At 46.6% G+C, this 17169-nt stretch overlaps 1 protein-coding gene across 1 annotated transcript in view; it reads right to left on the reverse strand.

Annotated features, from left to right (window-relative positions):
* Nucleotides 1-17169, reverse strand: part of ANKRD33B (ankyrin repeat domain 33B) — an 85472-nt gene that overhangs the window by 8755 nt on the left and 59548 nt on the right. The window contains exon 3 of the mRNA XM_025867466.2: nt 7193-7333. Coding sequence (XP_025723251.1) covers nt 7193-7333 — 141 coding nt within the window. The remainder of the gene's footprint in view (nt 1-7192; nt 7334-17169) is intronic.

Here is a 17169-nt window from a genome sequence, read left to right on the forward strand (position 1 = left end):
GATCAAAGGTAAAACTTCCAAAACCTAGTGACAGACTACCGGGAGCTGTGCCACCTGGATGAACGTTCGGCTGACCGTGAACTACTATTATCACAACACAACCCACCTTTAAGTGCTCCATTTAATGGCCCACCTTTCCTAAACAAAACTGCCTAAACTCAGCACCTAAATCATGGAATTTTTAAAGAAATAAGATTTCATGGCTTGGGGCGCCTGGGTGGCTCAGTTGGTTAAGCGACTGCCTTCGGCTCAGGTCATGATCCTGGAGTCCCGGGATCGAGTCCCACATCGGGCTCCCTGCTCAGCAGGGAGTCTGCTTCTCCCTCTGACCCTCTTCCCTCTCGTGCTCTCTCTCTCTCATTCTCTCTCTCAAATAAGTAAATAAAATCTTAAAAAAAAAAAAAGATCTTCATGGCTTTCCAGCAATGAAGAGATGACTAGACAGCAAAGGTGCTCTGTGAACACATCAATGATGTTACTAGAATGTTCTAGAATACTAAAAGGAATAATCACTTGCAAAGCATTTGGTGTCCCATTTACTTATCATCTCATGTGAAGTACAGATCTCTTGTGAAGAATGTGAGGGTCCCTATTTTGCAGGAAATGTGTGGTCCTTCACTTCTTGTACTGAGTGGTTAGGAGGTCCTGGGTCTATCCTCTACCAGATCGTGGGCTTTTCCAGGGCAGAGCCCACATCTTACTCGTTTTCGTTTCCTTGACACTTCTCACCCTGGCTGGTAAAGGGCATGCATTGAATAAAGGTTTGTTATAGAACGGATGGTAGTCACAGTGGCCAAGGGACCTACCTGAGGCCTCGAAGATGGTAACAGAGAAAGTCTCAGCCCTGTACACTTCCCACCACCCCACAGAGAGAGGACCGCCTCCTCTCTGACAGTTGTCTGTGTCAATATGGTCAGACTAAAGTAACCAGGGATGTAAAGAAACACCAATCTAGCTAGGTGCATGGTAAAGCTATTTGACAGATGCAGTTGGCATCCACAATCAGTTGACTGAGCCAAGATTACCCTCAATAATGTGGGTGGGCCTCATCCAATCAGTTGAAGGCCTTCAGACCAAAAGCTAAAGTTTTCGGGAGAAAAAAGAATTCAGCCTCAAGATTGTAGCATTAATTCCTGTCCAAGTTTCCAGCCCAGTGGCCTGCCCTCACTAATTTTGGGCTCTCCAACCCCCAAAATCATGTGAGCCAATTCTTTAAAAGAAATCTCTTAATGTGTATCTCTTGTTGGTTCTGTGTCTCTGGAGAACCCTGCCTCCTACCTCCTCAGTCTCCCTTACACTAGTCACTTCTTTAATAAATCTCTCCCATACCACCCACTGTCCCCTCCTAATACTGCAAATTTAAACTTCAACTCAACTTGATGAAATGTTCATAAATTTCAGCATGGTACTATAAGAGAAATTAATAAGGAATTGCTGTTTAATTCATCTTGGTCCAATCTCAGCCTCATACACAGTTAAAAATCATTCAGGATTTCAGGTCCCATTAGTCATACTTTCACTGGAAAGCAATGTGGAGAACTAGGGCAATTATCTAGTCTGTGAACTCCCCAGGGACCAGGACTGGCAGAGGCTTCTGCATTTATATCCCATGCAGACCCAGGTGTCTGATGTGCGGCGGCAGCTCAGCGTGTGCTGAACGGAGGCGAGGACAGCTCACCAGCCTCCCTGCCCCAGGCCCCCGCCCGTGGCCCCCTGGCCCAGGCAGCCCCAGGCCACCTGAGATTGCCTCACAATGCTCTTCATTCTGGGGCACATTTAAAAAATAGGCATACTAGAGGAGTGGTAATTATTTGGAACTGGAAATCGGGATGGAACTCATTAGCCAGAGTACAATTTATAAACCGACAAAAATGAAAAGGGGGCAGTAAAAATGTCACTGCAAAAATAGATGACACATTAAACCTTAATTAATTGCATGTCACTTAAAAAGGTACAAACTGCAAAATTAAAATCTTAATGAACCCAGCTGGAGAGAGACATTTTTCAAAAGCGAATGGAAAACTAAAAGAACAGCTGTCCACAGTGTAGCATACTTCTCCCTGTGCCTTTTCAAGATGATCTTAGAAACTGCACACATTCTGAAGGACAAGGCCATGCGCACGGGAGTGCAGCCTAAGGATGTGAGTCATGCCATAACTTGGGGATCCACTTCCTTCAGCAATCAGTAAAGACAATATTAACGGCCTGGACGGCATGATTAAATCATGGAAGGCCAGCACCAATGATGAACACTCTACACAGAAACCTGTCAGAGAACACGGAGAACTCTGACAGGCCAGTGTATGCATCTTCTGCCCATGAACTACTTGGCACCCTCACCCCCTACCCAGGGCTGTTTTGCCCAGGGCTCCAGCCGTGCAGACAAAAGTTGGGCTCCTGCCCGTGCATCCATTTGCCGCCATGTTGAATGCTCTGAGTTGTCTATGCAAAGTCCTCTGTTTTACTCAAGGCAGCAACATACTCAGTTCTAGGCAATGCCTCATGACTGGTGTAAACCAGGGTTTTGCCACCTCGGGACCGTTGATGTTTTGGGCCAGATCATTATGTGGTGTGGGGGCTCTCCTGTGCCGTAAGACTTCTAACGGCAACCCTTGTCTCTACCCAGTAGATGCCAGTAGCATTTCACAGTTGTGACAGGCCAAAATGTCCCCAGATATTACCAAATGTTCTGGGGGGGGCAACCCCCACCCCAGGTGAGAATTACCGGTCTAACCCAGTAACTGCAGTCCTGTTCTTTTTCTTAGCCTCGCTTACGGCCGGTCAACGAGCCCCAAAGAGAAGGCTTTTGTACACTGATAAAAGTGACTATGTGGTTGGTGGTGCTGCTTCCTGTCTGAAGCCTAGAGTTCCGGTGACCACGTTGCAGGGGGGAGAGGAAGGGGGAGTCATGGGGATGCTGGGTGGACAGAAAAAGGAACCTAGTTCTGCGATGTCCTCATGGAGTTCAGGCCAGCTCTGCACCGTGACTGCCTACCTCAGGACTTCTGGCGAGGTGAACAAAACAGATGCTTGTTTTCTTTCAGCCACTGTCAAGTCAGGATGTCTGTGACGGGAAGCAGAAAGCATTCTAAAACAGGTGCTAAAGGAAAACAAGCTACCTTCCATCACTCACCGTCGGAAGCTTTCTCCGCAGACTTGCGGCCAGGTCATGGGACTAGCAGTAGGCAGGCAGAGCCCGGGGTGCGTCACTTCCTTTCCTGTTTCTCTGCCAGCCCCCCACGTTATCTACCCTTCTAAGCCCAGCGCTGGTCCCCCTCCCACCAAGAGGCCTTACTGGTCTCACGGGACCCTTTTGGACCAGTCCCTGCAGGTCTCCTCCTGTGCCATCCTGGCCTGTGTCTTGGGTACTTGGGATATAATCGATGCGAAAAATCAGGATGCAGGGTCTCAGAAAAGAGACCTGATCTGGGGGATGGGAAAGACTGTGCTTTCTGCTTCCAGCCTGCTCCACCCCCGAAGGCATTTCCAAGCTATCTTGTACTCGGTCTTTCGGAGGGTCTCAGCAGGGCTGACCCCCAGTTGCCCAAGGGTCCCCCTTCCCCATCCTTCATGTGGCTTCCTGGCTCCCCTTCCAGAAAAACTAGTTGCCCCCAAGTCCTTGTCTCAAGGTTTGCTTTTGGGACAAGCGAAATGCCCAAGCTAAGACCCTGCCCTCGGTGACATGGAATGCCTGACTTTTGGCCCTTTCCCTGCATAATCTTTTGAAACTATTCCAAGTCAGCAAATTCTCAGGTCACAGGAAATCCATGTTTTCCTTATAAACAGAAAGAAACCTCTGTAGTTATATCAAATCACTTGGCTTTCCAGAAAGCACACAGTCGGGGCTTGCCTAGGACAAGAAGGACCACAGGCCCAACAACAGGAGTGCCTCTCTCTCGTTGAACAAGCCTCCTACACCTCCCCAGAGGTCTGCTTTGTTGCCCAGAATCACGGGAAGAGATGAGCATCTTGCTTGCGCGTGTCTGCTTCCCAAATGCTACAGCAATCACACACTTCAGGGATAAAAGCCGGCCCTCTTAAGCGAGTCTGGAGCCTTCCAACCTCCACTGAGCTCTGCTTCTCTTCAGGGAAAATCACATCCTCCTTATGGCTTCTCAGAGCCACTTACTTAAATAGACCTGTCACTTCGGGGCATTAAGATTCCGTTGAATTAACAAGAACCCACAGCCCCACTTGCGATGCGCATCAGCAGAGCTGACATTATTCCTTGGGAAGCCAAAAACCAAAGAGCCAATAAATCAGCTTTTTGGAACCTGGTCACATTTTTATGAAAATCCAAAGTTTTGATAATTTCTAACGTTACTTCGTTCTGCCTGACAAGATAAGATAAGAAGATGATATGTGTCTGGATGTTATGAACTACTCGAAAACCTGAACTGTTTAAGGGGGCATCCAACTCAATGATCCATCATTTCTAAAAGGAAATGGTTCCTATTGAATATAATGAAGTTGCAATTCGGAAATTCAACTCAGGTGCAGAAGCATGCTTGAGCTTGAAAAAATGAGGATGAGACAGATACAGATCTCTACCCTACCCATTCAACATAATACTGCTTGTGCCTTTTGCTTTTGAAATGATCACAGGATGACCATTCTGTGATTAGCTCTCAAGGAATCTTCCCCAGCTGCACAAAAATGCACTCGCTGTTGAAATGCCAATCCAAAGAAATACTCAGGCATTAGTATCTTTAAAGGCTTTAGTTTTTCTAAATATTGATATATTAAATGTAAATAACAAGACTTAAAAATACTTGTGCACATTTTTTAAATATCCCAACAAATATCCTTATGGCTATGCACCCAAGCCAGGAGGGACTTCAATCGCACAAGTTTGTTTTTTTTTTTCTTTTAAGACATATATGCACATCTACTGTAAAAGGAAAACGTAATGCATTTTTCTGGGGCATTCAGGAGGGCACTTGTGATGAGTTCTGGGTGTTGTATGTAAGTGATGAAGCACTACATTCTACTCCTGGGACTAATACTACACTACATGTTAACTAACTAGAATTTAAATAAAAACTTGAAACATTGGGCGCCTGGGTGGCTCAGTCGGTTAAGCGACTGCCTTCGGCTCAGGTCATGATCCCGGAGTCCCGGGATCGAGTCCCGCATCGGGCTCCCTGCTCGGCGGGGAGCCTGCTTCTCCCTCTGACCCTCCCCCCTCTCATGTGCTCTCTCTCTCTCATTCTCACTCTCTCAAATAAATAAATCTTTAAAAAAAAAAAAAACTTGAAACATTAAAAATCAATCGATCCATCAATCATAGTTGGGGGGGGAGTAAATTACTAAAAGCCTACACTAGCTCCAGAAGTGGTAAAAGCAGATGAAGCTTCCCCCAAACACAAAAGCATCATGAACACCATTTAATTAGGAAGAACCACCTCTTGTTGCTATAGGACAGGCAAGGCCTAAACTTTGTTGAAACTGTTATCTTGCCTTTGAAAAATAAACTGTCAGAGTCAAAAGCACAATCGATGGGATTAAATCTAATTACACTCTTTTTTATTTCTGTGAAAGTTTTCATCTCTGAAGCCTGTCATCACTTACGGAACTGATTTTTCTTCCAGCATCCCCTAAAACACTCAGACTGAAGTGGGAGAAAAGAAACCCAGGCAAGCTGTGAATCCTAGAACCCCAATGTGATCACAAGGAAACCGGCAGACAGGCTGGGGGCACTGTACACAGGCCACTACGCAGACCGTCAGGTCAGGGATGGGAGGTGAGACTGGGAAACCGTCCCCGGCCTCAGGACCCTGGGGACACGGGACAGTTACATGTGGGAGCCTGGAGGGGATCCCGGAAAACGGAAAGGGGACAGCAACGGATGCAGGGGAAATCCGAATAGTTTGGAGTTCGGTCAATAGTGATGTACCAGCGTTGGCCCCTCCGCAAGATGTTAACATGCGGGAGACAAGTGAGGGCCATCTGGGACTCTCTGTACTATCTCTGTCACTTCCTATACATCTAAATTAGTCCCAAATAAAAGTTTCCTTTAAAAAAAAGAAGCAGCAAGTTGTCTAAAGAGGACTACCAGCCTAGGCTGATGCCCAGCAGAAGGTCGTTGCGTCCTCAGAGAACCACAGCGGGAGGGCAAATGCCACCTCTCCAGGATCTCGTGGGGCCAAGCGGGATGGGCTGAACCCAGTGCCAAGAACAAAGACAAGATGAAGCAAAATAAGGAAATTAAACCATGTGGGCACAGCATCTCACACTGACTGAATCATTAGATGCCAGCTCTGCACCTGACCCTTTGTGTGTGCATTATACACATTTTCTCATTTGATTCTCAAAATAACCCAACAAGGCTAGTTAAAGATGATCAGGGACTGCATTCTAGAGGGAAGAGAGGAGCTGGGGGCCGACTGAATCTAGCTGGGCAATTCCTTAAATCTACGTAGCCCTGGGGAGTTTACAAAGCAGGGTCACATTTCATCCTGGGGGGTGGGAAGGAAGTCATGACTCCCATGATGGGGAACGGGAGGCTCAGAGAAGGAAGTGCTCCCTCCAAGATGACCAGGTCATAAAGGGCAAGGCGGGGGTGCCTGTCTTTCCACTCGGTGACATGTCACTGACAAAGGAAACTGCTGCATCCTACATCAGCATGTGACTCCAACCACCAGCAAATGGGGATCTAGGATGGCTACTGGGCCCATCCTGCCATCCCTGTGTCCACCCTCAGTGGGACAGGCTTGCACTCGGAGCCAAGACCCTCAGATGCCCCTATCCCTGCGCCCACCCTCAATGAGACAGGCTTTCACTCGGAGCCAAGACCCCCACATACTCCCATCCCTGTGCCCACCCTCAGTAGAGAGGCTTGCTGCTCAAAGCCAAGGCCAGAACACACGTTTCTAAAGAAGAACAAATATGGGCAGGAGGAAGCTAAGGCTGAGGGAAGAGTTTATCGGGGAGCAAAGAGGGGTTTCCTGTAGGGTGACCAGTAATGTGACCTCCCACCCCACCCGGAAGGGTTTGTTTTCCTTTCCATCTGTTTCAGCTCAGTTGATGACAACCACACCCCTCAAAGAAACTATTCTTCATTGCATCCACTAGGCTCCGTCTCTATGGAACTGATGCACCTCAGTACGTGTTCTCCAAAGGAGCAAGATCGGCATTTCCCAAGACCCTTGGGGATCACCCCCTCCCCACCCCAGGATGGGCAGAGACAAACCTGCTAGCATCAGGGCTCTGATGCACTCTGTTCGGCCCTGCATGGCGGCTTTCATTAGGGCAGTGAACCCAAACACGTTCCTCCTCTCAAGGTCAAGGCCAGGAAAATAGTTCAGCAAGTAGTTGGTGATGGTGGCATGCCCTGCGAAGAGAATCACACACGTTTATTGAGCGCATTCCAACAACGGTGTGCATGCCCCGGAAGCCTCCCCAGAGCCAGGACGGCCACACGGTCAACCTCCAGGACGAGCCCATCTGTCTGGGTGGCTGAGGCTGCCCCTCAGACACGAGAAATAATTCTCACGGCGTCCAGGAAACAGCAAGACACAGGGCGCCACCCCAGTTCATTCCGGTTCTCTGCGGCCCACCCACGGGGGAGCCCAGCTGTCTGTCAACCGGGTAAGGAGGGACCGTGGGGAGCCAGCATGCGGGTGGGGCTGGCATATGGAAACTGAGCTAAGCGAGCCTCTGGCGTCACTGGCTGATCAGGGGGAAGGTCCTGGATTCTGTCAGCTCCCACCAGGAGATGCCAATGCAAACAGATGCAAAACTAAAAATGAACCTCAGAGCCATTTCTCGGTGCTCCCTAGGAGAAGGTCATCATCACAGCGAGGGGATATGCCAATTCATGCTGTCACCTGCTGTTACCACTCAGACATGTCTCTGTCTGTCTGTCTCTTTCTCTCTGTCACACACACACACACACACACCTACACACACACACATACACACACACACAGGCAGGAGGCAGGGAACGTGGGGAATGTTGCTACCCAGACCCACCCAGCCCCTGCACCCCCAGGCCCTTCTCTGAGCTGCCATCCCCAACCTCACCCTTGCTGACCTCAGCTAATAGGCCCTGGAGAGTTCGAGCAGTCTGCAGGAGTCTCTCCCCTGGGCCCCGGTGGAGGGCCTGGGTGCCCAGTCTCCTTCCTTACACGCTGGGGATCCAGCCCTCTGAAATCTCCCCGTTCTTCCCAGTGCACACATGTTCCTGGGGAAATCCCACTGTCAGGCTGCAGGCAAGGGGCCTCGTGGACACTCCGGTGCTCTCTGTCATTAACTGAGCATCACCTCCTCTCCTCCCCCCCGGCCCCCGGGGGCCCTCTGCACCATCGAGGTGCCAGAGGCATGAGGCCCCTTCCCCGGCTGACTCTGTGACAGGTAGCACATGAGTCTGGGATGTGGCAGAGGAGGTGAGACCTCATGGCTGCCCACTCTCAACAAAAACTGGGGTACAGATTCTTCTAGAACCATTGTTGTCTGCTTACCATGGACCTCAGCCCATCTCCTGAACTCACGGCAAAAATTAAAAGGTGAGCCATGAAGCTTTCTGAGAGAGAAACACTGACTAACATGACCTTGCCCGAAACAAGCTACAAATGGGTACAAGCAGGTGTGCCCCACTAGCACCATGACTCACGGATTCCAACCAGCAACTGGTGCTTTTTTCACTCATTTACTCACTCGGCCCTCCATTGTCATTGAAGGTGCCAGGGTGGGGAAGATGCTAGCTGGCAGGAGCCTGGAGCAGCTTAATTGCTCTAAACTGTGTGTGTGTGGGGGGGTGTCCTTTGATCTCAGTTAGGTTCGTCACCCAGCTAAACGCTTTGCAGCACCTGTCAGTTAGATTTAGAGTGAAACGAATTGCAATTCATTTAGAGCCATTTCTTTTAAAATGTGAAAGTGTGTCTGTTGTAATTTGCAGCAGGATATCCTTTGCACCGTTCTATCCTGCACACTTTGAACAGGCGGGGAGAGGAAATATTGAAAATCCACAAAGCAAACAGCCCATTATACAGAACTGTTCTGCTTATTATGTTGAGCTCTGGAAAACCAACACGTGGCCAACTTGTTCTGACTACAGGCACAAGCTTTCAATAATCCATGAAATCCAGCCCGCCTCCCCACTGGGTTTCTCAGGACACAGATGGCCTCGTTCAATGAAATCAAGGGTAGACAAGATGCTTCTAAGTATATACAGATATTAACCTCTCTTCTGTTAAAAACAAGACAACAGGTCCAAAATGGAGTCGCTTATGCTAAGCCCCCAATCACCAAACCGAGACTTAATTACAGTTTGGGTTTTTCCAGAGATGGAATCTTAAACCAATCAATCGGGAATCGCCTGATCAGCACTAGTGATCCTGATCATCTGCCTGATAGACCCCTGGCATCCCCTAAAGGAAAGTGACCTTGCAATAACCAACCCACTTTTCCGCCCTGTATAGTTTCCTTATTCTTCCTCCCTCCTTCCCCTTCCTTCCTCCTCTGACTGTAAAAGTCTCCTACTGCGTACAACTCCTTGGAGTGCCTTTCTATCTGCTAGATGGGATGCTGCCTGATTTGAATCAACTTTTGCTCAAACTCGACATTTTTAATTTGCCGCAGTTTCTCTTTTAACACTTCTTTAAAACCATGACAATTAACCAAGGGGAGCTTTCCTTTTCTTTAGTAAGACACATAGATAGTGATAGATAAATAGGTAGACAGACAGGCTAACACAGACAGCCTTCCTTACATAACAGAACCAGAACATGCACCATACTGAAATCTAGTCTGAGCCCAGTCCAACTTTCTGGGATAGGATTTGCTCCGACAAAGCCCTTTCTAGGGGTGGGCTCACCATAGAGACCCCCAAAGTGCCCCCAATGAGCCTGCCTAAGGGAAGAGCACAAGTGACCCAGGGGTTAAGTGAATTCTGGATGAATTAGCTTCAGTAGCATGATTAAATGCCAGTGCAGAGAGAAAACTTAGGACTTAGAAGAGCTGATTGTGAGAACACCCAAGTTCAAGTCCCAGCCTGTCACTTAACATCTGGGCAGTGTGGGGCTCCTGGATGGCTCAGTCGGTTAAACATCTTCCTTCAGCTCAGGTCATGACCCCAGAGTCCTGAGATGGAGTCCCACATCAGGCTCCCTGCTCAGTGGGTAGTCTGCTCCTCCCTCTCTTTCCACCCCTCCCCTGGCTTGTATTCTCTCTCTCTCTTGCTCACACTCTCTCTCTCAAATAAATAAATAAAATCTTAAAAAAAAAAAAACCTGGGTAGCCCTGGGAAGGTGAGTAAACTTCACTGAGTCTCTGTTTCCACTTCTGGAAAATGGGAGATAATTTCAACATCACCACTGTGAAACTTCCAGAAGACAGGGTGTGTAAGAAGTGCCTTGCAGAAAAATTCCAAATAATTCATGCAGGTACCACACTCTCAAGGAGGTGGAACATAACCCACTCCTTAACTCGTGGGCTGTGCATTGTGGCTTCCTTTCAAAGAGGGACTACAGCGAACAGGGAGGGGACAGTGGAGCCACCTGACAAACATGACCTCAACCAGGTGACCAAGGTGAAGAGCAGTGGTGATGAGTCATGTCGACAGCTGTACTGACAAAGACTCTTTGCTTGACCGAACTTTAGTCAGCCTCCTGAATCTTCTCGGCCCAGCTGTGCACTTCCTTGGAAAATCTAGTTTCAGCAAGAACTCTGCTCAGTTTGACCAGCACCCCACCCTTCACATCTGATCACAGTCTTCATCCTCTACACCCCCCCGGGGGATGATGGATCACTCTGGCCTGCTTTCAGCAAGAACCCCATTAGCTCAGTTTAGCCACAACTTCCGTTACTCCTCTGAGTCATTTTCCACCTGCTGACCCCCACCCTGCTCCTTGGCTATAAATCCCCACTTGCCAGTGCTGTACTTGGAGTTGAGCCAACATCTCTCCCCCACTGCAAAATCCCATTGCAGTGGTCCCTCCACCTATCACAGTGGTCCTGAATGAAGTCGGCCTTACCGTCTTTAGCAAGTGTCACTCCATTTTTTTTAATGGTACCCTTGATAAGATGTGAATAGAATGGCACTTTCCTCTGTAGTCCTCACCGCCTCCCCTGACTTCTAACTCTAATCGTGAGCAAACATGAGGCACACTCAAACTGAGGGACATTTCACAAACTCCCTGAGCAGTACTACCCACACTGTCAAGGTCATAAAAACAAGAAAAGTGTGAGAAACCATCACAGACAAGAGGAGCGTGACATAACAGCTAAATGTAATGCGGGCCCCCACATGGGATCCTGGAACAGGAGAAGGGCATTAGAGAAAAGCTGAGGAAGTCTGAGAAAAGAATGGATTTGAGTGAACGATAATAAAGCATCGATCCTGGTTCATTGGTTGTGCCAAACGTATCCCGCTACTGTAAGATCCCAACGACAGGGAACACTGCGTGCAAGCATATGAGACTCTCTGTACCCTCTCTTCAGCTCTTCTGTGAGTCTAACCTATTCTAAAAACAAGTGTTTATTTAAAAAGGGTGATCTACAGCGCGCCTAGGTGGCTCAGGGGTTAAGTGTCTGCCTTTGGCTCAGGTCATGATCTCAGGGTCCTGGGATTGAGCCCCATATCGGGCTCCCTGCTCAGCGGGGAGTCTCCTTCTCCCTCTCCCTCCGCCCCTCCCCGGCTTCTGCTCTCTCTCTTGCTCACGCTCTCAAATAAATAAATAAAATCTTAAAAAAAAAAAAAGGACCTCACATACCCAAAAAATAAACAATTCAAATTATCCAGCAGGTGGGAGAGACCCAAAATGGACTCCCTGCTCACTGGGGAGTCTGCTTCTCCCTCTCCCGCTGCCCCTCCGCCCCTGCTTCTGCTCACCCATTCTCCTTCAAATAAATAAAATCTTTAAAAATCAAAAATTAAAAAATTTTAAAAATAAAAAAATAGGCTCTTAAAGCAAGATGGCGGAGGAGTAGGAGACCCGGATTTCATCTGGTCTCAGGAATTCAGCTGAATAGGGATCAAACCATTCTGAACACCTACGAACTCAACAGGAGACGGAAGAAGAGAGTAGCAACAACTCTAACAGAGAAGCGACCACTTACTGGAAGGTAGGACGTGCGGAGAAGTGAATCCGAGGCGATATTCGGGAGGAGAGACGGCGGGGGAGGGGGCCTCCGTTGGCCGCTTCTGGCAAGTGCTAGAGCCGCGGAGCACAAAATCGGACCTTTTAGAAGTTGGCTCCGTGGAGGGACGTCGCTCCAGTGGCTAAGCGGGGGGTGGAACCCTCCCGGGACAGTGTGGTCTCAGGACCCTCGGGGTCACAGAAAGACCGGGGGTGCCTGAGTGCGGCAGAGCTCCCGGGGATCGGAGCGGGGAAGCCGGCTGCAGAGACGGAGCCGAGGCGCGGGCTCTCAGCTCGGGGTGGCCATAAACTGTGATCCGCGGCCCAGTCGGGCCACTGCTCCTCCAGCAGGGACCCACCAAGCGGCAGAGCCGGGGAGACTCCCCTTCCTCCCCCGGGAGGAGCGGCGCGGGAGCGCACCGCAGGGATCTGCTGGGTTTGGAGACTCCACACGGGGTCGGGTGCCAGACATAGAAACGCTCGGTCACAGGCCGGGTGAGCGCGGAGTGCGGCAGGAGGCCGGGGACACGGGAGTGACTGCTTTTCTCTGGGGGCGCACTGAGGAGCGGGGCCCGAGTTCTCAGCTCCTCCCAGCGGAGATTGGGAGGCCACCACCTTTACTCTCATTCTCCGAAGCTGTTACCAAGAGCTTGCAGGGAACAAAAGCTCCCGAGAGCAAACCCGAGCAGCTTGCTTAGACCCACCGACAAGGGCGGGGCAATTCCGCCTCCAGCAAAGACATTTGGGAACCACGGCAACAGGCCCCTCCCCCAGAATATCGGCACGAACAGCCAGCCAAGGCCAAGTTTACCGATCAAGGAGAATGGGAGAACTCCAGCGCTAGGGGAATACTGCACATAGAATTCATGGCTTTTTTACCGCGATTCATTAGCTGTTCAAAGTTAATTTTTTTAACTGGTTTTTTTTTAATTTTTCTTTTTCCCTTTTTCAACCAACATCTTATCAATCCCCTTTTAAAAAAATTTTATTTTTCATTTTTAGAGCCATATTCTATCCCCTCATGGTAGTTACCCTTATTTTTGGCATATATATATGTTATTCTCTCTTTAAAATTTTGAGATACAGTTTCTTCTAACAGATCAAAATACACCCTAAATCACTGGTGTATGTATGGCATTGTTCTAGTCTCCTGCCTAATCACATTCTCTCCCTTTTTTTTTTTTTTGATCTTCTTCTTTCTTTTTTCGAACAACTTCTTATCAATTCCTTTTATGAACTCTTTTATAATTTTCATCTTTACATTCATCTTCCATCCGTTCATCGTATCAAACCTTATTTTGTACGTATATGTCTTTCTTTCTTTAAAATTTTAGGAGGCACTTTCTTCTAACAGACCAAAATACACCCAAAATCTAGTGTGTGGCACTGATCTATGCACTAGCCTGACCATATTTCATCATATTCTGGGTTTTTTTTTTTTTGGTTTTGTTCTGTTTTTCTCTGTTTTTCTTTATCTTTTTTTTTCCTCTTTCTTTTTTCTTTCTTTCCCTTTCTTTTCCCCTGGTTTCAGGTCTTTTCTAATTTGTTTAGAGTATATTTGCTGCGGACGTTGTTAACCTGTTAGCATTTTGTTCTCTCATTTGTTATTCTCCTCTGGACAAAATGACAAGATGAAAGAAATCACCTCAGCAAAAAGAACAAGAGGTAGTACCGTCTGCCAGGGTCCTACTCAGTACGGACATTAGTACGATGTCGGACCTAGAGTTCAGAATCATGAATTTAAAGATACTACCTGGGCTCAAAAAAGCATGGAAGTTATTAGAGACACCCTTCCAGGAGAAATAAAAGAACTAAAATCTAACAAAATCAAAATCAAAAAGGCTATTAATGAGGTGCAATCAAAAATGGGGGCACTAACTGCTAGGATAAATGAGGCAGAAGAGAGAATTAGTGATATAGACGACCAAATGATGGAAAATAAAGAAGCTGAGAAAAAGAGAGATAAACAACTACTGGATCACAAGGGCAGAATTCGATACAATAAGACCAAACAACATAAGAATAATTGGGATCCCAGAAGAAGAAGAAAGAGAGAGGGACAGAAGGTATATTGAAGCAAATTATAACAGAGAACTTCCCTAATGCGGGGGAGGAAACAGGCATCAAAATCCAGGAGGCACAGAGAACCCCTCTCAAAATCAATAAAAATAGGTCAACACCCTGACATCGAATACTGAAACTTATGAGTCTCAGAGACAAAGAGAAAACCTTGAAAGCAGCTTGGGAGAAGAGATATGTAACCTATAATGGTAGAAACATTAGACTGGCCCACATACCTATCCACAGAGACCTGGCAGGCCAGAAAGAAATGGCATATCTTCAGAGCACTAAACGAGAAAAATATGCAGCCGAGAATACTATATCCAGCTAGGCTGTCATTGAAAATAGAAGGAGAGATAAAAAGCTTGCAGGACAAACAAAAACTAAAGGAATTTGCAAACACGAAGCCAGCCCTACAAAAAATATTGAAAGGGGTCCTCTAAGCAAAGAGAGAGCCTAAAAGAAGCATAGACCAGAAAGGAACACAGACAATATACAGTAACAGTCACCTTACAGGCAATACAATGGCACTAAATTCATACCTTTCAATAGTTACCCTGAATGTAAATGGGCCAAATGCCCCAATCAAAAGACACAGGCTATCAGATTGGATTAAAAAACAAGACCCATCCATATGCTGTCTGCAAGAGACTCATTTTAGACCCAAAGACACCCCCAGATTGAAAGTGAGGAGGTGGAAAACCATTTACCATGCTAATAGACACCAAAAGAAAGCTGGGGTGGCAATCCTTATATCAGACAAATTAGATTTTAAAACAAAGACTGTAATAAGAGATGAAGAAGGACACTATATCCTACTTAAAGGGTCTATCCAACAAGAAGATCTAACAATTGTAAATATCTATGCCCCCAGCATGGGAGCAGCCAATTATATAAGGCAATTAATAACAAAAGCAAAGAAACACATTGACAAAAATACAATAATAGTGGGGGACTTTAACAGCCCCCTGACTGAAATGGACAGATCATCTAAGCAAAAGATCAACAAGGAAATAAAGACTTTAAATGACACACTGGACCAAATGGACTTCACAGACATATTCAGAACATTCCATCCCAAAGCAATGGAATACACATTCTTCTCTAGTGGCCATGGAGCATTCTCCAGAATTGATCACATCCTAGGTCACAAATCAGGTCTCAACCGGTACGAAAAAGATTGGGATTACTCCCTGCATATTTTCAGACCACAGTGCTTTGAAACTAGAACTCGATCACAAGAGGAAAGTCGGAAAGAACTCAAATACATGGAGGCTAAAGAGCATCCTACTAAAGAATGAATGGGTCGACCAGGAAATTAAAGAAGAATTTAAAAAATTCATGGAAACCAATGAAAATGAAAACACAACTGTTCAAAATCTTTGGGACACAGCAAAGGCAGTCCTGAGAGGAAAGTATATAGCAATACAAGCCTTTCTCAAGAAACAAGAAAGGTCTCAAATACACAACCTAACCCTACACCTAAAGGAGCTAGAGAAAAAACAGTAAATAAAGCCTAAACCCAGCAGGAGAAGAGAAATAATAAAGATGAGAGCAGAAATCAATGAAATAGGAACCAAAAGAACAGTAGAACAGATCAACGGAACTAGGAGCTGGTTCTGTGAAAGAATTAACAAGATTGATAAACCCCTGGCCAGACTTATCCAAATCAACAAAATCATGAATGAAAGAGGAGAGATCACAACCAACACCAAAGAAATACAAACAATTATAAGAACATATTATGAGCAACTTTATGCAAGCAAATTAGAAAACCTGGAAGAAACGGATGCATTCCTAGAGATGTATCAACTACCAAAATTGAACCAGGAAGAAACAGAAAACCTGAACAGACCTATAACCACTAAGGAAATAGAAGCAGTCATCAAAAATCTCCCAACAAACAAAAGCCCAGGGCCAGATGGCTTCCCAGGGGAATTCTATCAGACATTTAAAGAAGAATTAATACCTATTCTCCTGAAACTGTTCCAAAAAATAGAAATGGAAGGAAAACGTCCAAACTCATTTTATGAGGCCACCATTACCTTGATCCCCAAACCAGACAAAGACCCCAACAAAAAGGAGAATTACAGACCAGTATCCTTGATGAACATGGATGCAAAAATTCTCACCAAAATACTAGCCAATAGGATCCAAGAGTGCATTAAAAGGATTATTCACCATGACCAAGTGGGATTTATCCCTGGGCTGCAAGGTTGGCTCAATATCCGCAAATCAATCAACGTGATACAATACATTAACAAAAGAAAGAACAAGAATCATATGATCCTCTCAATAGATGCAGAAAAAGCATTTGACAAAGTACAGCATCCTTTCTTGATCAAAACTCTTCAGAGTATAGGGATAGAGGGTACATACCTCAATATCGTAAAAGCCATCTATGAAAAACCTACAGCGAATATCATTCTCAATGGAAAAGCTGAGAGCTTTCCCCCTAAGGTCAGGAATGTGGCGGGGATGTCCACTATCACCACTGCTATTCAACATAGTATTAGAAGTCCTAGCCACAGCAATCAGACAACAAAAAGAAATCAAAGGCATCCATGGGCGCCTGGGTGACTCAGTCATTAAGCGTCTGCCTTCGGCTCAGGTCATGATCCCAGGGTCCTGGGATCGAGTCCCCCATCGGGCTCCCTGCTCAGCGGGAAGCCTGCTTCTCCCTCTCCCACTCCCCCTGCTTGTGTTCCTGCTCTCGCTATCTCTCTCTCTCCGTCAAAAAATAAATAAAATATTTTAAAAAAAAGAAATCAAAGGCATCCAAATTGGCAAAGAGGAAGTCAAACTCTCACTCTTTGCAGATGATATGATACTTTATGTGGAAAACCCAAAGGCTCCACCCCAAAACTGCTAGAACTCATACAGGAATTCAGTAAAGTGGCAGGATATAAAATCAATGCACAGAAATCAGTGGCATTCCTATACACCAACAACAAGACAGAAGAGAGACAAATCAAGGAGTCCATCCCATTTATAATTGCACCCAAAACCATAAGATACCTAGGAATAA

The sequence above is a fragment of the Callorhinus ursinus genome, unplaced genomic scaffold (genome assembly GCF_003265705.2).
Source record: "Callorhinus ursinus isolate GAN/ISIS: 27379988/994484 unplaced genomic scaffold, GSC_fseal_2.0 scaffold3, whole genome shotgun sequence".
NCBI lineage: Eukaryota > Metazoa > Chordata > Mammalia > Carnivora > Otariidae > Callorhinus > Callorhinus ursinus.